This window comes from Cupressus sempervirens, chromosome 5 (genome assembly GCF_028749045.1).
Source record: "Cupressus sempervirens isolate cs-2001-9-10 chromosome 5, ASM2874904v1, whole genome shotgun sequence".
NCBI classification, from domain to species: Eukaryota; Viridiplantae; Streptophyta; class Pinopsida; order Cupressales; family Cupressaceae; genus Cupressus; species Cupressus sempervirens.
The window spans coordinates 422082605-422108720 of record NC_143122.1 but is presented as its reverse complement, the minus strand read 5'-3'; the positions used below and the strand labels follow the sequence as shown (position 1 = coordinate 422108720).

General features: G+C 34.7%; 1 protein-coding gene across 1 annotated transcript in view; it reads left to right on the top strand.

Moving 5' to 3' along the window:
* Positions 1-8179: 8179 nt before the first annotated feature.
* Positions 8180-26116, top strand: part of LOC149556582 (ASC1-like protein) — a 70346-nt gene continuing 52409 nt past the window's right edge. Inside the window, exons 1-2 of the mRNA XM_089830972.1 lie at positions 8180-8570; positions 8672-8818. Of these exons, the coding sequence (XP_089687098.1) occupies positions 8699-8818 (120 nt within the window). The 5' untranslated portion in view covers positions 8180-8570; positions 8672-8698. The remainder of the gene's footprint in view (positions 8571-8671; positions 8819-26116) is intronic.

Here is a 26116-nt window from a genome sequence, read left to right as displayed (position 1 = left end):
CCATTAGCTTGTGGGTGGTAAGGTGATGATTTCGCATGCCAAATAATATATTCTTCCATGAGAGCAGCTATCATATTAGATGTAAACTGAGCTCCTTGATCAGATGTCAACTCCCTGGGAACTCCAAACCATGTAAAGATGGATTCATACAAGAATTTTGCAACATTATTATCCCTTGGGTGTTTCATGGGTTTGGCCTCTCCACTTAGTTACATAATCAGTGCAAACTAAGATATAGGATTTACCTTGTGAAGAGGGTTCAATAGGGTCTACAAAGTCAATCCCCCATTTATCAAAGGGTGTAACAACTACTTGAGGTTGTAGGGACATTTCATCTGATTTAGTGGGTCTTCCCATACGTTGACACTTATCACATTTCTTGGTGTATCTAGCTGCATCCTTGTGTAAACTTAGCCAATAGTACCTAGTTGTCAATATTTTAAAGGTTGTCCTTTTGGCTACAAAATGACCTCCACAAGGCTCATCATGACATGCCCTCAAGATATACGTTTCATCTTCTCTTATGCAATGATGCATTACTTTATCGGGTTCAATATAAAACATAAATCCAACAATCCAAGAATAATTAAAACTCTTTTCAGAGAGTAACTTCCTTTCTTTGGTAGAGAAGTGAGTTGACATCTTTCCCATGGTTAGGTAATTTGCAATATCTGCATACCATGGATTTTGTGCTAACAATAAGAAAAGGTGTTCATCTAGAAAATTGTCATCAATGGTTCATCAAGGACATGCAACCAAGAGAAAATCAACTACCACATTGGCCTTGCTAGGTTTATCTATTATGGTAATATCAAATTCCTACATAAGTAACAACCAACAAGCTAATCTTCCTGATATTGCAAGCTTATTCATCAGATACTTTATAGCAGAGTGATTATTATGAACAAATATTGCATATCTAGTAATGTAGTGCCTGAATTTATTCATTGCATAAATAACTGTAGTAACTCTTTTTTAGTAACTGTGTAGTTAAACTCTACACCTTGTAAATTTTTACTGACAAAATAAATAACATGTTCAACTAAGTCTACCTTTTCGCCTAGCACTACACCTCTAGCATAGTCTAAGGCATTTGCATGGATGTGGAAAGGCAGACCCCAATTAGGTCCTCTTAAAACTAGTGCTGTGGTGAGGACTTCTTTAAACTGTAGGAAAGATGTAGCACACATAGAATCCTAGGCAAATTCAGAATCCTTTTTTAACAAGTTCTAAAGGGGTGCTACAAATTGATTGAAATTCTTGATGAATCTTCTATAATATCTAACATGTCTCAGGAAGCTTTGGACATCATTTTGCTTCTCCGATGTAGGCAACGTACTAATGACTTCAATCTTGGTAGGATCTACTTGGATACCTTTGGATGAAATGAAATGACCCGGTACTACTCCTTCTGCCATCATCATAAAACATTTTTCACTATTTAGGGAAAGGTTATATTCTTGGCATCTCTTGAGTGTCGTCTCTAAGTTGGCTTTTGCCTCATCAAAATCAGTCCCATAGATAGTAAAATCATCCATGTAGATCTCCATACAATCAAAAGATATATCTGAAAAGATACTTATGATAGCTCATTGAAATGTGATTGAGGCATTACACTGGCCAAAGGGTAAGATTGAATAGGCAAAAGTAACTCATGGACATGTGAAAGTTGTTTTTTCTTGATCCTTTAGAGCTATTTGTATCTGGTTGTAACCACTAAAACCATCTAGAAAAGAGAAATATTTCTTGCTAGCTAGGTTGTCAAGAACTTGGTCTATAAATGGTAAGGGAAAGTGGTCTTTCTTAGTGGTTGAATCAAGCCCCCTATAATCTGCACAAACTCTCCATTTTCCTCCCTTTGGCATAATAACTAGGGGTGAAACCCATTAGCTATTAGAGATGGGATAAATAAAACCAACACTTAATAACTTATTTAGTTCATTCTTGACTATATCTTTCAAAATTGGGTTAATTCTCCTTTGAGGTTGTCAAATAGGTTTAAAGTCAGGACTGATGTAAATCTTGTGAGTACAAAGCATAGGGTCTAGTCCTTTCATATCCATGTAGTCCCAAGCAATTGCTTTTTTATTCTTTTGTAGTGACTATAATATAATTTTTTGATGGGAAGGTGATAAGGCATTGTTTAAGTTTAGCTCTTTTCCTAGATTAGATTTCATCTTAATAATCTTATCTATCATGAATAACTAGGCAATAGGAGAAGAATCCATCTCATGAGGTAATAAGGAGTGGAGGAATTGGGATGCTTCTGAATGCTAGGGTGTACTCAAAGGTGGTAATATAGTTTCTATGACACATTCCACTTGAGGACACATTTGAGGTTCTACTCCATGTTCATTCATGATAATGGATGAAATGATTTCATCTTCTTCTCGAGAGGCTACAAATGATTCTCAACCTATCATCATTAGTTGATGGATGGAATCTTCCTCTGCATCTTCATCACCCAAGTTTGGCTAGATTACTTGGTCATCTAATAATAGTGGTGTCTTTAAACTTGCAACAAACTTGCATCTATAGTGTCTTTTCTTTTCCCTATAGTGTGGACAAAATTCAACTAACATGGCATCAACTTTGTCCTTCTTCCTTCTAGCCTGCATGGTATCCAGTCGAGTGGCTACATCATTAATGATGTCTTGTTTGAAATCTAATAATAAATTAGATAGTTCCATCTTTGATACTCCTGAACTACCATTAGACTTACGTGGTAGGTCTTTAAGTCCCCTCCTTTTCTTCATAGTAGCCTGGAATAATTCAGACATATGCTCTATATATCAATCCTATTTTTTTTTGCGTGATATCTCCTCTTGCCATTAAATCTAGAGCTTCAATAATTCCATCATTCATTCCTCTTAGAAAAAAGTGTTTCTTTAATTCCTCATTCAGTTGATGTTGTGTATTACACTGTAGGCTGAACATGAATCATGAACCATAATCTTCCAAGGTTTCATCATCCTTTCGGGACATTTTGAAAATGTCATCCTCTTTCAAATCTTGACCCCTGCAGTATTCTTTGTACTTTGTGAGAATCAAGTTGCTCATTGCAGGGCAATCTGCTACAACATTGGCACCCAACCCCATGAACCATCTTAGAGCAACTTCCTTTAAGGCAGATGGGAATGACTTTAGCTTGTGATCATTAGTTGTAGAATCATAACTTCTTTAAAGGATATCAAACTCAAAGAGGAAGGTTTTAGGGTCTTTAGTGATTAGGCCATAGAACTTGGGAAGTGCAGCACAAGGTATGTTCTTCAAGTTTTGATTATTTGCTGAGGAGAGATAGGAAAGGGAAATGCAGGCTGAGGCTGAGCCATTCTTGGAGGAGAACCTGGTCGTGGTGGTTGATAGATAATAAGGGCAAGTGGATTATCTTGGTATTCAGGTTCAACAAAGAGATCATTCAAATGCAAGGATTCATCAGAGGATGAGGGTATTCATTCTTGAGTAGCAATGAATGGATTTTCAAAAGGTTCTTCTTCTTCATTCTCACTATGAGGTTCTTTAGGCTTAGGATTAAAAATGTCTTCTTGAATATTATGGGGAAGAAATATCCCAAGGAGGTCTCTTCTTCTATGCATGCAAAATAATATAGAATTTAAACTAACATAATGACTTCAGGGTTGAACTGGATTGACACCTCCCTGACAACAACACCAAAAATGACCTATCAACTTAATACCTCAATAACAAAGGATTAGACATCCTTTCATAGTGATTCCATGGTTAGACAACATCACATGTTTTACTTAAATTAGTAGATTGGGTTCATTTAATTTGTCAACTTGGGAGCATAAACTTGAGAGGATGACTACAAAGTGTATGCTATAATTCTCCTTCAATTCATCATAACTAAAGCGAAGGAAATGTTGAAGGAAACCTACACTAGAAACTGAAACAATAACTTAACCCAAAGCTTTAAAATAAACAGTAAACCTATCTATTCATCTATGTTGTAGGAACAACTCATTGATTCTATTATCAATGGCTGTAGGAGCAACAAAATTCTATCTTGCAAGGAAATAAATAAGGAAATGAAATCTATTCTAACAGAACAGTTCACTAACCAAGTGGGCCCCCTTTGATGAATGTTCACAAAAAAGACAATCAAGATAAAAGAAATAAACTTGACTTGCTCATTCTATTCATTCATGGTGAAAGAATTAATCTTAAAAACAATATCACACTCTACTATTATGAAAATCAATTTCCTATTTTTCTCAAAAATTGTGCTTAAAGCCACATCAGTCGTATTTTATGGAAACTACAACTACTCCCTAACTCTATGATCACTCCATTAACGAGGATCAATTGAAAACTCATAAAGTTTGAAATAGAATCAACATTAATCAAGATTAAATCCTCTAGGAATGTAGCAAGTCGTGGAAGCTACATTCACGTTGTTCCAATAAAAAGCATATAATGACTTGTTCCACTCTTGATGGTTCAACAATTTGGTTGGCTCTGACTTTTAACACTGATGTGTTGACCCTTGAATATCGGCGGCAAGTACCTGAAAAACATTTAATGCACACACAACTTCCACATTCATATATTTATTTCATCATCAATATTAGAAAAGGTGTAAGTTCATTACCACTCTTGCAAATCCTATGGCTACAGGAGAAAAACTAACCAAGACATAGCATAAATGGGGAAACATTTATCAACATGTAATATTACTTCATTATACCATTTTTGTCCACAGATTCAAGCAATTATAGCATATTTGAACTATCCATACTTCTACTTAATGTCTTAACATATATATAACATATACATAAAAACATAAGTTCATATGCTTAAAATCATAGTCATGACTGTTTCTGCAAGATAATTGCTTAAAAACAAGATAAAAAGATCTTAAAACAATGGCCTTTTAGAGGCCCATCAACACAAATAGTAAAACACGAGGGAACAATAAAGTTTGAAACTATAACAAAAATTGAGAAAATCGAACCTTAACACTAATCCCAATTTTAATCCAAGATTTATTTTAGAATGGAAACAATACCTTTCAATTCATAAATGATAGTCTAATTGAAATATTGCCCTAGAAAAGTCTAGGGACTGGAACTACTTTGCTAACATGGTACATGTATCTATAAATTTGTTGTACTAATTTCTAGCCTATAAAAACCATTGTCTCATAAGTGAGTCCAAAAAAAATGATAGAATCTATGCAAATTCAGGTCCATGAGTGTAATCCAACTACAACCCTTTATGGAGTCAAAGGAAGAAAAAATATATTATATAAATAGTTTTAAGATACAATTATAAAATCATGAACAAAAATAATGAATGATTCTATAAACTGTCAAAATCAAATAATTTTAATTTTTCTTAATTTCAAATTTATTTATCTTATTCTCAGTCCAAATCACTTTATTCGAAATTATATATTTATTATATATGCAATTGTTATTTTTATTATTTATTTATCTCATAATATAACTTTTTTTATTGATAAAAGATTGTTTTATTGATATTAATATATAAAGTGAAATTTACAATATAGAAATGATCCGCTTTCCTTAGTATCGAAACATGTATTCATCTTGTAGCATTCTTTTCTTATTAGAAATTGTTTCATTAATTTGAGATTCTCTCTTATGCAAGGGATGTGCATCCTTTGTTACAACCTCTTCTTTATTGGTAAAAATATTTTCAAGAACTTGGAGAAAGTTTTGGGAGAAGGACCTAAGCAAGGGGTGTCTTTAAGATTTCTGAAGGTAAAGGTGAAGAATAGCCAACAAGACCACAAGTCGGTTTGTCAAGCAATTAGTTACAAACTAGATCTTGCTTTGGAGGAGAAAACAAAATAACTAACAAATGAACAAGAGAGAATCCACGCTCTTAAGGACAGGTCCATACATGATCCAAAAGATGTGCCTTAGTTGCGTAAGATGCCACATCATCATAGGAAACCACACAAAAAGAAACTCTATGGTATGTTGGATGAAACAAGCAGGGAAATGTGACTGGAGAAAGAGACATGAAACTCCAAGCACAATGAACATTAGATTTCGTGCACTTAGGATAAGGATCCACAATGGGTCCACATTAAGATACCAAAGGTGCACAACTTGAAACCATTAGTAACAATGACTACTCGAACAACAAACTGGTACATAAGATAAAGTAATATTTTGGTTGATGCAAGATTGCTCATTGACCCAAGACGCTCTTGCATTAACTTGACACTTATATAACATTGATATAAGATCCTTAATGCGGGGCACCTACCACCACATGTGCAACAAATATGTCATACAATCACCACCAAGCTTGTGGGCCCCAATAGGTAATTGGATTTGCAGACAATTAAATAAATAAATAATATATACAATAATATTACAGGTCGAGACATCTTAATCCTAACAACTTTGCATACAATAGGGATCTATTAAGTAGTTACCTTCATTTTGACTCAAGACATTGATATATGGCTAAACATACCACTTCAATGTGGGATACCATATTCCTCATTCAAGGACAAAACAACTAAAGATAAGAAAAAGTGCCACTTCAAAATGAGTGCCAATTTCCCCATTAAGGACCAAAATAACAATGTCAAAATAGTAAATATGAATAATTTATTAAATGGATGGTAATGGGGCAACCATGCCCATTGCTTCATTTAGACTTTATATTTTAATATAATATATTTGGTTTAACCCCTTAGCGGCTTCTGGTAATCAAAATAATAATAAAATATTAAATATAAATATTAGAATGTAAGTTTAAGACACCTTTCCCCAACACAAAGAAGGGAAAACATATAAATGATAAAACATCATTTTTTTGAAAATACATTCTTATATCTATGACATAAAAATAAATGGAAGTATTAAGAATAAAATGATAAGAAGCCACAAGAGCAAGGAACACATCCTAATTAGTAAGGCATGCATGTAAACCAATTAAAGAATATGAAGATCCACGGTGATAATTAAGGATTGAGTTGGTGGGATCAAATAGACATGATAGGAAGAAACTCCATACTCAGAATAAATTGTGACAATGAAACATAAATAAGGGTAGTTCAAAAACTAATTAAATTTGAGATGAAGTACATACAATCAAAAAATTAGACACAAAAACTTTAATGACAAAGAAGGATAAACACCAAGATAAAAATCCCAAGTCATGAAAGAATGTTGGGTCCACAAAAAATGAAAGAGTAGATACACCATTCTATAGAAAACACTAAGAGAATTAACAAAGCAATTAAATCACTATAAATAATAAATCTCATCTTGAATAAATAATTAGTGTCAATGGACCCTTGGTCTATTGGTAACGTTGAATTTCAAAATGAGCCCATCAAAGATCAAAATAACTAGAACTAAACCTATGATTTGTGGATTTTAAGTTGCCAAAATCTATTAACTGAACATAGCTCGTTGCTTTGCTTGTTCTTTGATCTTATAAGGAACATATAATATTTACAAATATTCATAGATAGTTTATATTCTCCTTAGACAAAACCTTTGATCTTAAAAGAATATGCTTTTGTGATAACAATTCAATGTTGATCTTAATATCATTTGATCACGTTGCACTTATATTCAAGACATTTTAAATAAATTCACCTTCCACTCTTAGAGAATCCTTTTCGAATAATGTTATTGCAATTTAGAATAATTCAAATTATCTAAATCTCTTTTGGAGTAGATTGAACTATTGTAGTAAAATTCAAATTTAGGAAAATAAATTCATTTATAGAGATAAGTGGTGATGAATCAAGACAGACAATGTCATTCATCAACATACATTGGTCAAGAAATCATGGGACCCAAAATCAACACAAAATATTTCATCAACATACATTGGTCAAGACATCATGGGACCCAAACTCAACAAGAAAATATAAGATTGTACAATTTTCACTATTTCAAATATTCTTTACTAAAAGATTGTTACTATATAAATTTGTTTTGGTACAACAAATATAATTATCTTATTTTTTAATTAAAGACAATTACTATGCACTTTCTTGATCCACAAAACTTTATTATAATTTTAGTAATCTGAATTTATAAATTTATATTGTTTTATTTTTCAAATTTATGTTTTACCCACCCAAATAATCAAGATGGTTTTCAAATTAAAGCAACACAATTTGTTTTGGTATATTAGCAGATCAAATGACGTACTCAATATACCCATCCCTTCGATATTTAGACATAACTCAACTTGGTACCGGGTATGGCTGCGAGCTTCAACTACAGGTTCAGCAAAGGACAAGTAAAGGGCGATAATGAGACTTTCTTCAGACAAACACGGAGTTCCATGTTGAACAGCATAAAAAATAAAGAAAAGCCCAAAAAAATAAATCAAAACAATCAGTCTGACCTTGTCAATTATGCAGCTCTGGGTCGACCCCGGGCCATAGAATATATAGTAATATAAAACACGGAACATTACAATATGCAATGCAAACGAGGATTGCTCTTTGTAACACAACAGATGTGTGAAGATTCAGAATATACTCTGGATCCGCTCTTCCCTCTTATATATTCATCGCCCAGCAGCCCTTATATCTTCAAAAGGTAATACCCATTTCTCTAATTTCTCACATATGATTTTTCAGCAAAGGGGAATTTGTGGGAGGATCCGTGCTTGCTGAGACGTGGCCGATTGTTATTAGTAGATTGATGCCAAGTGTACATAGAAAAGGATGGGTTGGATTGATTGGGAGATCGAGTCATTTCCCTGCAATGAGGACCTTGCTGCTGTGCCGCTCTTTGCGCTTTTCTTCCCAGTTGTACGGTTTTTCCTCGACAGATTCATATTTGAGGTGATTGCGATCATGCCTAGCTGACTTTTAATGACTAATCCAATAAAAGTCTGCCTTTTGATTTAATATTTGCCCTTTTCTGTGTTACTTTTTGATATAAATTTAAAGATTTTTATTGATTACGAACAAGTTATATTGTTGAATCTGGTTGAAGCCTATGCAGTTTGATTTCTAAATATGGATGCGTGCCTCTTCATGCTTTACATTTATTAGATTGCTGATAGAGTTATTGTTTACCATTTTTCCAGTGAAGAACATTTTAACATGCGTTATGCTCCTACAAGTGCTCCCCTTTGTTATTGTACCAAACCTCGGTAGTCACATAATAGTGCCTGACCGCAAACCTTGATTTATTCTCGAACTCAGTCATGAGATCGAATCCATCAAGTTTAAAATACGAACACGTATAGGTAGAAATTTCTGTCCAGTAAAAACAAAATTCTCTCCCTAGCAAAGGGGAGTTTCATATGCCAAATTTGCATGCTAGCTGACGTGGGCTCTAAATAATCACCCATACAAGACATTGCCTTTGAATTTTCCTCTTCCAATCAAAGGCCTTCCGACGAACGAGCACATCAACAACTGTAGTTGATTAACTGAAATTTGACCTGTGATCTTCTGGGATGCTTTTCTGTAATTTGTTTCAACTACGAATTATTGGGGGTATGTTCTGTCTCTTGATTAATATTCTTCCTAATGATTTATTGCTAGCAGCCAGACTTACTGAAGGATAAGATCAGGACTTGACAAAATGAACCTTCAAAGTAAAGTATGCTTAAAATATTTGAAATCCAAATTTCACAATAATTGGGCGTCTTTAATTTCAAGAATACTCCTGTTGGGACCGTTGGGCGATAAAAATTTCTCTAAAAATGTATTCCAATTTCTAGAAATGAAATGATAATGAAAAATCAGTTTGTGAGCATGAATTTTGTTCCTATTCAGTAAAACTCCTACTAAAAACAAATTAACTTCACTTTGCAGCCAGTAAGATTGAAAAAGGAGGGTTTTCCCCCTTCAGTACTATATAGGCAATAGGATAAAGTGCAGTTCATTGGTAACTTTGATGTGTGGAATGAGAAATTCACAACATTCTTGCATACAGGCTCAGCCCAGATTGTAGAAAAAAGTTGACTTTTCTCTTCAGATTCCGAAGACTCGACTCAGACATAGGAGTAAGAGTAGAGCTTGGTGATTTAGTATTATTTCATAATATGATGTGAAATTGAGTATGTTGAATTTTTTAAATTAAGGCCTTTTGGGTGTTCTTACACGTAGTTAATATTGAACTAGCATTAAGAGTGGGCGCCAGGTTGCTGAGTTTTGATTATCAAAAAAAAAAAAAAAATAGTGAACTAGCATTGCCTTTGCCTTCTTCGCTGTAATTTCCATTTGCTCAATGATAGCTTTCCTTTCTGTGTCCAGAATCTGAAATGTTTTGAGTAGGACTGTTGTTCTCTCGGATTTAGAGATGCAATATTTGATGCTTCTATAACTTTCATAGAAATTTTAAATGTATTAAAGTTTATATCAATTGTCATAATTTGTTCCTTTGGCCTGTAGGAGTTTCTGAGATTATGTTAAAGGGTGATCATGTTGTGAAAATTTCATGGTTTATGCTTGAGAGTAAGTCGAGTGATTTCATTCATCTAGCCTACATGAACTATTCAGCCTTCTTTGGTGATTGAAAACAACCCTAGTTTTGCTTGTGGATGAAGTTAATTCTTGATGAGGACATTGGGGTAAACTGACACTTTGATTGCCTCAGTATTCGCAGAAGCATGATGACTTCACCCAAATAATTAGTCTGCAACAATAATATTGTGGGAGAAATTCACTTATCTGGCTCTCAGAAAGCTTCAGGTTTAGACTTTCAAACATCAGCATTCTAAAGACATGGAGCGCTAGTCCATGTCTGATATAATTTTTTTGATGGCCACATTGATTCAATGAATTATTGGCAGAGGCAGGTGTAATACATTTCTGGTACCTTGGAATGTTCAAATCCAGTCAATATATTGGGAAGAAAGCTGTTTTAAACTTTAATGAAATAACTCCCTTAAATAGTGTACAGTAACATATTAATTTATCATATCATAAATGAAAATTTCATATTAATATATCATATGATATCATAACATATAAATTTATCATATCATAAATAAAACTTTCAACATCTCAAATGGTTTCCATATAGAGATCTTTATATTGAATGGGAACTATCTGAAAGATTTATTATCTTCAGGAGCAGGACTGTAAAGTAGAACATTTTGGAAACTTAAGCTAAATAATTTGTGTTCTTTATATATGTCCTCTTCATAAACACTTTTTGACATGCATAGCACAATTTGTATTCAAGGACCATTAACATTAACAAGATATAAGGTGTCTTCTGCTAACAAAGGCACGTTTTAGAAGCTAATGTATTAAATCGTATTAGTATTTCATCTTGACCTTGTTTTAAATATATGGCACAAAATGACTGTGGTGCTGTTTTGGCAAACTTTTACAGTCCCATTTTTTAATACAAGTTTCAGTATTTGTATTCAAGGACTCCTAATTGTTAACAACATCAAAGACAATTTCTCATAACAAAGGCATACTTAAAACATGACCAAGTCCAAGATGATTCAAGGACTGTCACTTAATACATCATGCTCATTAGCTCATTGATAGAGCCCTGGTTTCTATCATTCACGAGCTAAAGCTATGTGTTAGAATATGTGAAGAAGTGCTGGCATTGGTTGTCAATGATGTCAAAACCTTTCATACCAACACCCTGTGGTATTGCTGGGTGCTTGACAGTTTCAGGTGTATGAAGAAGATTCAAATAGAAGACATCTCAGGTTTCCTGCTACGTAAAAGGTGGATCAGTGTATCGGTCACAACACATATAAGGCAATATTCTGTCGGTGGTAACAGTTATTTTGTGTATCCATCCTTTGGTCTTGGTTGTGACGTTCAGATGTTTTGCCAAATGCAACATGAATTGTAATATCTTAAGTCCGACCTATCTGAGGTTTGAATTGTAATGTGTTCTCTTATGTATGTCCTTGGTTGACAACTGATGCTATGAATTAAATGTAATTGTAATATCTATTGCACTGGTGATGTCACATGTTTGGTGTGAAGCCGACACATGTAAGATTGGATACTGATATAAAATAACCTTTTGTATCCGAGTGTAAGGGCTGCAGCAGTGAGCATCAAGGTGGAGAAGTGATAGGTGCGATATATTGTTGCAGTTTGTGTGCAAAGCTGTGACAGTAGTATTGATGAGCTGTGATTCATGATAGCTGAGCATAACTGTTGAACTGTACATGCATACTCAGATGCAGTCCATCAATTCATGTATATGCTATATCCGTTTTGATAAGGGTAGTTAACCTGGCTAGCAGTGAGCTTTATGATTTCGACAATGAGCCTTTTGCAGTGAGCCTCTTGTATCAAATCATCTTTTGATGTCACTGCAACACGTGTTTTCATAGTTCATGAGTATTAGCTTCTTCGTGGTTTTTCCCATTTTGGGTTTTCTATGTAAAATCTAGACTTCTCTGTGTTGATGTTCCCATGTATTTCATGCTTACATTTACTGTGGATGTTTGATGTGGTAAACCAACAGATCTTAAGTAGTTATTGGAATTGTTTTAAGTGTTGATTGACAAAGAAGTTCTTAAATTTTAATATTTGTGTGGGAAAAACTGATTCACACCCCCTCTCAGTCATTCGACCTTAACAACAATTGGTATCAGAGCATGGTCCCTTTCAGATAGAGCTTAGCTGCTTGGAGTTTTGAATAGATGGAAGGAGGTTTCTTCTCTGAAGAAGGTTGGCAGATCAGATATTGAAGACACTGAATCATAAAATGAGGAATTGGAAGAAAACCTAATGGAAGCAAATACCTGATTTCCGAAACTAAGAGATCAGATTGAGAAGTTCAAGGCAAGGCACAAAGAAGTCAGTTGAGAGTTGAAAGAGACTAAACAAAATTTTAGAGCAAGAACAATTACTACCAGACTGAGGGAATCATTGATGACAAAACCCTTCATACTGATACCTTGTGGTATTGGTGGGTGCTAAACAGTTTCAAGAATATAAGATTTAGAAAGAAGACATTGCAGTGATCAGTCCATCAGCCATGACACATTCAAGTTAGCATCCTATTGGCAGTAACAATTATTTTGTTTATCCATCTTTTGGTCTTGGTTGTGGTGTTTAGATGGTTTTTGGCAAATGCAAGATGAATTGTAACATCTTAAGTCCGACCTATCTGAGGTTTGTACTGTAATGTGTTCTCTTATGTATGTTCTAGATTGAGGATGATGCGATGAATTAAATGTAATTGTAATATCTATTACATTGCTGATATCACACGTTTGTTGTGAAGGTGACATATGTAAGATTGGATACTGATGTAAATAGAAAAGAACCTTTTGTATCAGAGTGTTAGGACTGTAGCAGTGAGAAATCAATCAAGATGAATAAGTTATAGGAGCGATATTTTGTTGTAGTTTGTGTGGAAAGTTGTGATATGGTATCAGTGAGCTGTAAGAAAAGCTGTGATTCATGATAGAAAAGTATATTTGTTGGACTGTACATGCATATTCAGATGCAGTCCCATCAGTTCATGTATTTGTTATATCCATTTTGATAAGGGTATTTAGCCTAGCCAACAGTACACTTTATTAATCTGGTACTGAGCCTTTTGCAGTGAGCCTCTTGTATCAAATCACCTTTGGGTCTCAATTCAACAAGTGTTTTTATATTTCATAAGAATTAGCTTCTCTGTGGTTTTTCCTGTTTTGGGTTTTCTATGTAAAATCTAGTGTTCTCTATGTCAGTGTTCTTGTGTATCTCATGCTTACATTTACTGTGATGTTTAATGTGCTAAAACCGACAAATCTTAAATAGGTATTGGAATTGTTTAAGTGTTGATTGACAGAGAAGAAGTTTATAATATTTGTGTGGGAATAATTGATTCAAGCCTGCTCTCAGTCATTTGACCTATTCAACAATTGGTATCAGAGCTTGGTTCCTTTGAGATGGAGCTTAATTCCTTGAGTGAGATCTTGGGGTTTTGAACAGATGGAAGGAGGTTTCTACTCTAAAGAAGATTGTTAGATTGTGTTGAGTGATATTGAAGGTACCGAATTAGAAAATGAGGAATTGAAAGAAAACCTCATGGAAGCAAATACCTGCATTGCAAAACTAAGAGATCAGATTAAGAAGTTCAAGGCAAGGCACAAAGAAGTCGGTCGAGAGTTGAAATAGTCAAAGAACAGAATTTTCAGAGCTAGAACAAGAACAACCAGACAGAGAGAATTAAAGGATAATTGTGTAGATCTGATTCCGGAGATAAAAACAGATGATGGAAAGACTCAGAAAGAAGATCCCATTAAAGCTGGACTGAATTACAAGTCAAGGAATGCTTGCATCACAAGGTTTGAACTAGAAAAGGCATTGGAGGAATGGAGAGTGACTGAAGAAAATCTCAAGGAAATAATCAAGAAAAGTACAAAGCAAAATGAAAAGTTGGAATTGGAATTAATGAAGCTGGAAGCAAAATCTAAGGCATGTGGAAGCAACACTATCTTGTGTAAAGTTTACTTACAGATTTCTTTTTGCAATGCTGAAGTATGTATATTTCCTGCAGGTGCAGTCAATGCCAATGAAGAATACAAGTGCTGCACAGTATATATAAAGTAAATGCAAATGATATAAATATTTCTTCAATATCAACGTCTGTATGGCCTTCGATTTGCACATATTAATCAATTTCTTTGTTGCAATATCGGGCGGCATATACTATGTATACAATTCTGGACGGGTACATGTGACCATTCACCGATGTACCTGATCGGTGGAATGGTCACACCTGATGTGATTAGTCATAACCAAACTAATGCCATTAAGACTTTAACTAAGTCTGTTGCAATCGGTAACAATCTTTATAAATACACTTGTTTACTGAATTCAATTCTGAGATATTTCTTCAATAATAATATGCATCAGCAGTTCTGAATGCTGCGGTCTGCATCATGAAATTCAGATTATATTCATGTACATATACATATGGGTATTCAGCATATCAACATGTATATATACGAGTATAGCCTCATGTGATCAGTGCAATTTTCTGAACCAAAGCTATTTGTTTCAACACTCCCTCTTAGCTAGGGAAGACAAAGTGCATATGAATTTTTCTCATTATAAGAATTAATATCCTCAAGATATATATAAGAAAATCAAGTCTCGTGATATTCTTTTCAATTATGGTGTGTATATAGATATCAAGTCACATGATATACACTTTACCAAATCATGGTACATCCATAGATATTAAGTTACATAATATCCGTCACGAATTTGAACATATTGATCTTCAACAAATATCAAGTCACATGATATCCATCAACATGCTCTTTTGATTAACATGATCTTTCCTTGAATATCAAGACCAATCTAATAATAATAAAGTCGTCACTTTATATTATCAGAATCAATATTCCATTATAAAATATTATCTCCTTAAATAATGAACATAGGGTAGGCCCATGCATCATAGAATCACAGATATGACAAAAGAGTTTACACTTTAAACATCTTTATTTAATTAATACAAATTTTACAAAGTAGAGACCCAATCTCAAAAACTTACATTTCAATCAAGCCAAGTTTCTTTCTAAAATGATCAACTTTCACTTTAGGGAGAGCCTTGGTGAGAATGTCAGCAGTTTGATCACCTGCATTAATATATTCTAATTGAATAGCTCTTCTTTCCACCATGTCTCTTAAGTAGTGGTAAGGAATCTCTATATGCTTGGATCTATCATGAAATACCGGATTCACAGATAACTTGATACAACTTTGATTATCACAATGAATCGTGGTAGGTTTCAAAGGTTCACTAAACAAGTTTGAAAGCAACTTCCGAAGCCACACTACTTCTCGAGCTCCCATAGCTATTGCAATATACTCTGCCTCAGTAGAACTTTGAGCAACAGAAGCTTGCTTTCTGCATATCCAAGAGATCATGGTTGATCCTAAACTGAAGCAGCATCCTGATGTGCTTTTCTGGTCTTTTACACTTCCAACCCAATCATAATCAGTATGTCCATGTAACTCCAAGCTGGTATTCTCATATTTAAGTGCATACCCAATAGTACCTTGAAGATAGCACGATATGTGCTTCAAAGCAACAAGATGAATCTCACGAGGTTCACACATGAACTAACTTAATGCATTCACTGCATAGCAGATATCAGGTTGAGTATTTACAAGATACATCAAGGACCCAATTATTTGTCGTTAAAAGGTGGGATCAACTAGTCTGAATTCAACACTTGCTTCCTTTAGCTTGTGAAGGTTTGTTTCTATAGGTGTAGACATAGGTTGATAATCCCACTTTCCAAATCTTTTCAAAATATCAATAGTGTACTTCTTTTAATGTGGAAAGATATTACCAGACTTCTAACATACATCCAAAGCAAGAAAGTAATTGAGAATCACCAAATCATTCATTTCGAATTTAGAAGCCAAATCTTACACTGATTAATAAGATGTTCTTGTTAGAGTAATTATTTGTTCTAACTTATTAATTAAATCACTTTGATTTAATTAATTAAGTTGCCTATTACTCTAGTTTTCTTAAGCTATCTTGTAGGTGCATATAATTAATATTTTATTAATTATATTGTGCAACCCTAGCTTTTTTAGGCTTTAGTTTCCCTTTTCGGGTTTCATGATTCCTTTATAAGGATTCACCTCTTTGTATTTTATTCATTCACTTATTGGATTATATGAGATATTGCTCTTTGCATGTCCATAAGATGGATCTGGCTTTTTGGCCTCCTTGATTTTTCCTTGCCTCTGTTCTTTGCTTCATCCATGTGACAGGTTTATGCATGCAGGTGTTCTTGGGAGATTAGTTTTTCACCTAATCTAACATGGTATCAGAGCAAGCTTGTTGCTCGCTGTTCGTGGTTTGTGAAGCATTTCAGAAGTTGCATTTTTCAGAGGGTTTCAATTTTTAGAGTTATTTTGTATTGGATTTGGAGGGGTCATTTTTTCGGTGCATTTTGAGCCCAAATGGACCTCACCGTTGGATTTGTAGCACCCAAAAACCCCTGTTTCCATATAAAATTTGTCCAATTTGGACACAATTGAAATTTGATGCAAAAATTTGTTACCAGATTTGAGCACGCTTTCCGAAGAAAAGATTTATTTTTTTATTAAAAAAATAAATCATAAAATCAAAAGGCTTTATTAAAAAAAGGCTCATGAGTTTTTATTAAAAAAAGCGTTTGCTTTTTTTGCAAAAATTCTTTAAAGTTTTTTGTTTTTTGTTTAAAAAAACATTTTCAAAATCTTCCAAAAAAGGATGCTGCATCAGCAAAGTATGACAGAGAAGTGACATCAGCAAGGTACTGAAGCAGGTCTGACAGCCGCATGTGCTGACGTCATCCATCTTTGGGCTGAAATTTGACGGCTTTCAAATCATCATTTCTATAATTTGTTTTGTTTTAAAAGCTGTTTGTGGTTTTTTGGCCATATCTTTGTCATACGGAGGTATTTTTTGATGAATCTTATATCGTCGGAAAGCTCTTTCCGAGCCCGTCATGATGGTGCTAGTTATTTGGACTTTTGATACAGTTTGGTTGCCTATTTTGGCAGTCAAAGTCGGATGTTCTATTTTGCACTCTGGGAGGCGTATCTTGAGCTTCCGATCTCCGATTTTGGACTTCTTTATATCGTTGGAAAGCTCTTTCTATGCTCTTTCCAGTGATGCTGCTTGTTGTTCCAGATTCTGTTCCAGGCACATCCTATTCAGTCTTTTGCATTTTAGCATTCTGGTGGATATCCTGTTTGTTTCAGGTCCGAGGATCGATTTTGTTGCTTCAGTTGCTTCGTTTTGGGCTCTACCTTCTGTTGTTTCAGCCTTATGTCTTTTCTGATCATTGTTGATATTCATTGTAAGCATTTTTATGCAACGCACTGAGATAAAGTGCCACTCTTGCGTTTCAGGATCCTTTTAATCATTGTGATTCGTTGTACTCGCACTATTATATAAAGTGCCATGGGGGGGATAGTTGTTTGCCACTTATAGGCCCTCTTTCTCTAATTCCTCATGCAGTGTCGATGACACATTCCTTTATTTGTGTTTGTACCTCACTCTCGATGTGTTTGGCTCCTGTGTTGTAGGAGATTTTTGGCCCATCTTTTCAGCTGCCTGTCACCTCACCTGCCTTAAGGGGAGGTTATATTGTTGTTCTATGCTTCTTTGGTTGATGGTTCGTGCCTTCTATTTCCATGGAGGTTCCTTTGGTTGATGGTTTGTGCCTTCTATTTCCATGGAGGTTCTGCAGATCAGCATTTTGACAGAGTTTTGCGGTTCTTCATGCTTCAATGATTCTCTTCTGATCTCTTTGTTCCTTCTTCTGGAACATTCTTTGCTATCTCTTTTTGGAGTAGGAATTTTCCCATGTGGTTTTCTCTATTTCTCCTCTTTATAGAGATTTTGTTGTGATTGGGTACCTGATCTGGCCTTGTTGCCGGGACCCAATTCTCTTTCATAGCTGTGCTAGGTTAGCTTCCTCCCAAGCTTCGCTTAAGGGGGGGGTGTTAGAGTAATTATTTGTTCTAACTTATTAATTAAATCACTTTGATTTAATTAATTAAGTTGCCTATTACTCTAGTTTTCTTAAGCTATCTTGTAGGTGCATATAATTAATATTTTATTAATTATATTGTGCAACCCTAGCTTTTTTAGGCTTTAGTTTCCCTTTTCGGGTTTCGTGATTCCTTTATAAGGATTCACCTCTTTGTATTTTATTCATTCACTTATTGGATTATATGAGATATTGCTCTTTGCATGTCCATAAGATGGATCTGGCTTTTTGGCCTCCTTGATTTTTCCTTGCCTCTGTTCTTTGCTTCATCCATGTGACAGGTTTATGCATGCAGGTGTTCTTGGGAGATTAGTCTTTCACCTATTCTAACATGGTATCTTTCACCTATTCTAACAGTTCTTCCCTTGTAATCAGAAGATCATCATTATAAAGAATTAAAATTAACATATCACCTTTAGTTACTTTGAAGTAGAGATTTGGACCAGCCACATTCTTGGTGAATCTAAGACTTAAAAGGTATTTGTCAATCCTTTCATACTAGGCTTGGGGAACCTGTTTAAGTCCATATAGAGCCTTCTTCAATTTACAAACATAAGAAGCAACATCATGAGTTACAAATCCTTCTAGTTGTTCCAGGTATACTTCTTCCTCTATCTTTCCTTTTAGAAAAGCAATTTTTACATCCATTTGATGGATTTTCCAACCTTTGGCTGCTGTAATGGCTATTACAGCTCTGACAGAAGTGTATCTGGCAATTGGTGAAAAAGTTTCTTCAAAATCAATTCCTTCCTTTTGAGAAAAACCTCTAGCCACAAAACAAGCTTTATGTTTTTCAATGCTGCCATCGACAACATACTTAACTTTGAAGAGCCATTTTGAAGAGACAACAAATTTTTCCTTTGGGCTTGGAACTATGTCTCAAACATCATTTTTTACTATAGACTGGTATTCTTCCACCATGGCGTCTTTCCAAGCTTGATGTGTAAGTGCTTCAGAAGTGCTAGAAGGTTCGAGATTCAAGCTCTCATGTACGAAATCATAATATGCCAATTTTCTAGGTCTCTTGCTTTCTCGGAAGGTTCCTGAAGGGGCTGCGAATCCATCTCCTTCTTGTATTATTTTCCTTGCCCAAAGTGGCCTTTTATAGTGATCAAGACTCTCTTCTTGAGTCTCTGGAAGGATTTCAATTTTAGTTGAAGTCTCTTCAGGCAACTTCCCCTTGAATCGTAGGAGCAGGAGTCTCTTTTGGAGATACATCAAATGTATCTAGTTTATTGGAGGTTTTGGCTCTTTTGAAAGCAATGTCTTCCTCAAAGATGACATCTTTGCTTAGCTCTATTAGTTTCTGTCCAGGGATGTAGACTCTGTATCCTTTTACCGTTTCACTAAAACCAATGAGAATACTCTTTCTTCCAAAAGGTTCTAACTTAGTCCTTTTCTCCTTAGGTACATGAACATATACAGGACATCCAAATATCCTTAGGTGACTAATGTCAGGTTTCTTTCCAGAAAATGCTTCTTCAAGAGTCTTATTGTCCAAATGTGAGTGAGGACATCTATTTTGAATATAGATTGCTGTGTTGGATGCTTTAGCCCGCAAGTACATACTCAAGTTTTGATCAAAAATCATGGCTCGAGTAGCTTCTACAATAGTTCTGTTCTTCCTTTTAACAACTCCATTTTGTTGAGGATTGTAAAGGACTATGAACTCCCTCTTAATCCCAGTCAGTTTGCAGAACTCTTTAAATATTTTGGAAGTATACTCCCCATTATCTGTTCTCATAATTTTAATGTTCTTATCAGAGGAGTTCTCATTGATTCTTTAAATTTAGATATAATCTCTTTAGATTCTTTGCATTTAAGTATATCCACGTCTTCCTTGAAAAATCATCAATAAATATCAAATAGTACAAGAATCCTCCTATAGATGGTATAGACATGGGCCCACATAGATCAAAATGTACTAGTTCCAACACTTCTTTAGTTTTGCTCAAACTACGTGGAAACGGCCTTTCAGTGTTTTTCCCTAGGGCACAACCTTTACATGATTCATTGTGAATATCTTTTAACTTGGGCATTCCAGTTACTACCTTCTCCATTGATGTTAGGGCACGAAAGTTGATATGACCTAGTCTTTTGTGCCATATTTCATTTGAATTAGAGGTCTCATGTACAAATGCAAGGTTTGTCTTAGCACATAGCTCATATAAGAGTCCTTGTCGTACTCCTATTGTTAGAGCTTTCTTAATGGTTGGATTTTTAGGCCATGCTAGTACTTTCCCTTCCATGATTGCAATTTTATAACCATCATCTTCAAGAGCGGATATAGATATTACATTCCTCTTAATACCTGGTACATAGAGAACTCCATAAACTTGAATAAAATTTCCAGATTTCAATTTTATGGTGCAAGTCCCAATTCCTTTTACAGAGTGTGTAGAGTCATTACCAATTGTAACTTCTTCATCTATTTCTATTTTTCATGCTTTCTAGGTTATCCTGATATCCAGTGACGTGTCTGGAAGACCTGCTGTCAACTATCCATGTATTCCTTTTTGTTGATATTTGGCTGGATAATGTAGAATAGAAAGCATATTTCTCATGTTCATTTCCTTCATTTGACTTCTTAGATTTTGCAAAAGATGCTTGAGGTTTAGATCCATCGGGGCAATTTATTGCATAATGTCCATATAGATCACATCTGAACCATTGGATTTTGGACAAGTCTTTCTTCTGTTTGGATTGTCCTTTTCCATGAAAATTTCTTTTCCTTCTGTTGTTTTTCTTCTTTACTTTCTTATGAGCATTTGTATTCAGAACTTGAACATCTTCATCTAGGGTTTTGTGTTTTCCCTTAATCATTAATCTTGATTCTTCTTGAAGACAATTTGATCTTAAACGATCTAGTTTAGGGATTTTAGACCTAGCACCTATACGTGTACAAAGGATTCCCATGAGTTTGGAAGTCCTCCTAATGCTATTAAGGATAACTCTTGATTTTCAATCTCATAACCAAGTGCAGATAATTGATCTCGTAAGTCTGTGATTCTCATAAAGAAAGCATTTATAGTTTCTTCGTTATTCATGCGTACACTATTCCTCTGCCTTTTAAGAGCAAGTTTTCTGCCAGTATTATTGATTGTAAATTCATTTTCAAGAGCTAGAAACATATGATATACTATGGTATGTTTTGCCACAATAGGTACCATGTGGTCTCGAACAATATCTACAATTATCTTCATTGCCTTTTCATTTTTCTCGATCCATTCTGATTCCTCAGGATAATCTTTAGGTTCCTGTTTGTCCTCTTTTACAAATGATTCCAATTTGTTTTCTTTTAACATCATTACTCGAAGTTTCCAGGATTCGAAGTTATCAGCACTTCCAAGGTGATGTTCGAATCTCATTGTGTTTGTCATTTTGTAGGGAGAGAGGATTGTTTGTCTTAAAGTAAAAATTTGACTCATTAAACTTAGTGTGATCTTTCCTTAGCCAAGCTCTGATACCATGTAAAGTTACTTACAGATTTCTTTTTGCAATGCTGAAGTATGTATATTTCTTGCAAGTATAGTGAACGCCAATGAAGAATACAAGTGCTGCACAGTATATATAAACTAAATGCAAATGATATAAATATTTATTCAAGATTGATGTCTATATTGCCTTCGATCTGTACACATTAATCAATTTCTATGTTGCAATATCAAGCAACATATACTATGTATACAATTCTAGATGGGTACATGGGTGAATGGGCATGTCTCCAAATGGAGACATGACCATTCACTGATGTACCTGATTGGTGGAATGGTCACACCCGATGTGATTAGTTATAACAAAACTAATGCCATTAAGACTTTAACTAAGTCTATTGCAATCGGTAACAATTAGTATAAATACAGTTGTTTACTGAATTGAATTCTGAGATATTACTTCAGTAATAATATGCATCTACAGTTCTGAATGCTGCGATCTCCATAATGAAATTCAGATTATATTCATGTACATATACATATCGGTGTTCAACACACACACACACATATATAGACACACACACATATATAGACACACACAAACACATGAGTATAGTCTCATGTGATCAGTGCAATTTTCTGAACCAAAGCTATTTGTTTCAATATCTTAGATAGTAATTGAACATACTTGAAGAATGCAATGATAAAGAAGGCACAAGATTTACTGGAGAGATCCTGGAACAAAAGGACAAAGGCAAAGAGGTGATGGTTGAAGAAGATGCAAAAGTTGAGCCAACAAGTAACATTAGAAATCAAAACACACCTGCAAAGAGGTTACTAGTGAGCAATCAAATGCTCAAAGGTATTTATCTTTAAATGGTTGTTGTTACATTTGCAAGAATTTCAGTCATAAAGCAATAGATCGTACGATGAGAAAAATTCAAAGAACTGAATGTAATAAGTGTCATTAGCTTGGTCATGAGGAAAGTAAGTGCGAGAGTCAAGTTACAAATTAGGAGAAGCAGATTACTACGAACAAATTTTTTCATAGAAATTGATGTGTGTCATAATTTGGGTCCTAAAACAAGTCAATGTAGAGACAAATCATTAATATCTAGGAAAAGGAATATGAACTGTTTAAGTATGGATAGACATGTCACTATCCTAAATAATGCAAATTTGATAGTACTCTAGCAAATACTAGATGTGATAAGCATAGTGCAGAATTTAATGGATCTCAAAAAAAGAATATGGAATGGAGAAAGAAATTTGATGGTGCAGAGGCTTTGGTGGTACCGGATCTCGGTACCGGTCCTACTGACAATTGATTAGAGAGTTGTGGCTCAGGGGGAGTATTAAACAATTTGAATCTTACACCTCCCCTATTCCAGAGTGGTATCAGTTGTGACTAGGTTGTTATAATGGAATAAGGTAAAAGCATTTATGATGATAAGATGCTCTTGAATGGCTAGAAAGAGAAGTACGTTGATTGCATCAATATTAATCAATTTGAGCAGGACTCTCATTTTTGTGGCTTTTAAAAGGTTGAATATTGGGATCAGTTGGTATTGTAGCACGAAGACTTTGATTTCAAGATTGGCATAACACTTGAGCAAAAGGAACTTGTGAAGAATCATGATACCTAAATTAGGTGCCCATATCAGTTCAAAAAGGAAGGAGAATGAAAGAATTCAATCAGGAATAGATAAAGTAGTTGGATTTTGGATTACCAAAAGAAGGAATGCAAAAAGTAAGAAGGCTAGGGCTTGATAATTGGGGAAATTTCCCGTGGTCTGATGACAAGGATTTCATGAATTGTTTCAAGTATGGATAGAAAGGTCACTATGTAAATAATGCAAATTTGACAGTACATTGGCAAATAGTGGATGTGATAAGCATATTGTAGAATCTAGTGGATTTTAGAAACAAAGTATGGAATGGAGAAAGAAATCTAACGATGCAAAGGCTTTTGCGGTATCGGATCTTGGTACTGGTCCTATTGACAACTCATAAGAGACTTGTGGCTTAGGGGGGAGTATTAAAAAATTTGAATCTTACACCTCCCCTATTCTAGAGTGGTATTGGTTGTGGCTAGGTTGCTACCATGAAAAAGGAAAAGCTTTTATGATGACAAGATGGTCTTGAATGATTGGAAAGAGGATTATGTTGATTGCATCAATATTAATCAATTCGAGTGGGATTTTCAATTTTGTGACTTTTAGAAGGTGAATTTTTGGATCAGTTGGTATTGTAGAACGAAGGCTTTCATTTGAAGATTTGCAGAGCACTTGAGCAAAAGGAACTTGTGAAGTATCATGACATGTAAACCAGGTGCTCATGTTAGTGCAAAAAGGAATCAAGCTAAAAGAATTCAATCAAGAATGGATAAAGCAGTTGGAATTTGGATTACCTAAAGAAGGAAGGCTGAAAGTAAGAGTGTTAGGGCTTGATATTTGGGGAAATTTCCTGTAGTGTGATGACAAGGATTTCATCTTCCTCATTTTGAAGCGATTTTAGGGCAAAACACTAATGTTGGACAGAACGTGCATCATAAGTTATACGAAGGAAGAAATTAAAGAAATTATTGGTCTGTATAGTGTTGGTGAAGTTCTTGCAAAGAAATTGATTAGTTATGAAGAGATGGAAGCCCTAACGATGATTAGAAGAGATCAACGCATATTTATATTCCACACTATTGTGAACCCTATTGTGAGGTATGTTGCACACAACATGTCTTACATAATTTATTTATGAAATCATGAAGGTTCTAATTCAATCATAACTGTATAAATAAAATGCAACATGTTCCATGAGAACGTTTAATGGCTTTGTGCAAAATTTTGCTAGACAACTTGTTGTTGAATGTAAAGATGTTAGTGGAAGATAATTATGGTTTCTATTTTGGATCATTGATTATGTGCTTGGTGTTTTACTTCATGGGCTCTTGGCATGGGAAAGAGAATGTTGTATGGAGTACTAATATTCCCATTGGTAGACAGATTTATAGGTACCATGAAGGACTGGAAAACAATATAGATGCTTGCAAGGCCTATTTCTTATCTCTTTATGACAGGCTAGGTACTAGTTTGGTGGTTATCAATTTTATACCGGTGAGGCAATTTCATGAAAGTTCCTCTTTGGAACAAAGGAAACTGGAAGTGGTCGTTGGTGGTTCATTTTCTAAACTTAACAGGATGAAGATAAGTGAGAAACGAAAACAAGTTTTGGTATCTAATAGTGAAGAGGAAGTTGTTGGTAGAAAAATGAATAGAGTCGAAATAATGGAAGGAGCAGAGATGGAAGTTGAGGAGGGAATGAAGAAGCCCATGGTTTCATTGGCATGAGCATAAGCTACTAGTTTTGATGTGGTCAAGACTATGTTGAATGCTGACGAGTTCGACAGAGTTGAAGGTTTGTGGCCTGAGTGCTCTTCAGCCGACATAACTGTTGTACTGAAGTTGCTTATAGACCATCTGATTACCAAAATGATTGTAGTATCTAGTATATCAAGCATGCTACCATGTGACATGGTTGTATTGGCTAAAAACAATTTGTTACTGTTTAGTGCTGACTTTTGGATCATGAAAAGGAAAGTTGAGAAGAAGTGTGATAATGCTAAGCATACATTATTTGTGCTTATTGGTAAAACAAGAGCATGTTTGTAGCAAATCATAGAGTTTTGAGCATATTGCTAGCATCATAACTGATGTTGAGAGTATTGAGCAAAATTTCCTATTTTCGATTAGATAGGATCTTTGACAAGTTGGTGGAATGTGATAGTTTGTGTTCTCGAATGGAGGCAGTGATTGCAAAATGGAAGAATGAGTTCTCTTTCTTGAAGGAGAGGTATAAAAAGGTATTTACAGTAAAAACTACTATTTGACGTAAAAAAATTCTACTTTTTCCCTTTTTGGCCCTTTTTGTTATGGCAAAAAGAGGGAGAGTTTTGATAAGGAGAAAACAAAAGATATCATGTACTCAGAGGGAGTGCCTTCAAATTTTTAGCAAACTAGTTTTTCTTCTTAATCCTTTTTAAAATTTTTTTTGCTATCAATGCCAAAGGGGGAGATTGTTAGGATATGTGAGAAAGTGTTGACATTGGTTCTCATTGATGCCAAAACCCTTCATATCAACACCCTATGGTATTAGTGGGTGCTTGATAGTTTCGGGAGTATAAGGAAGATTCAAAAAGAAGA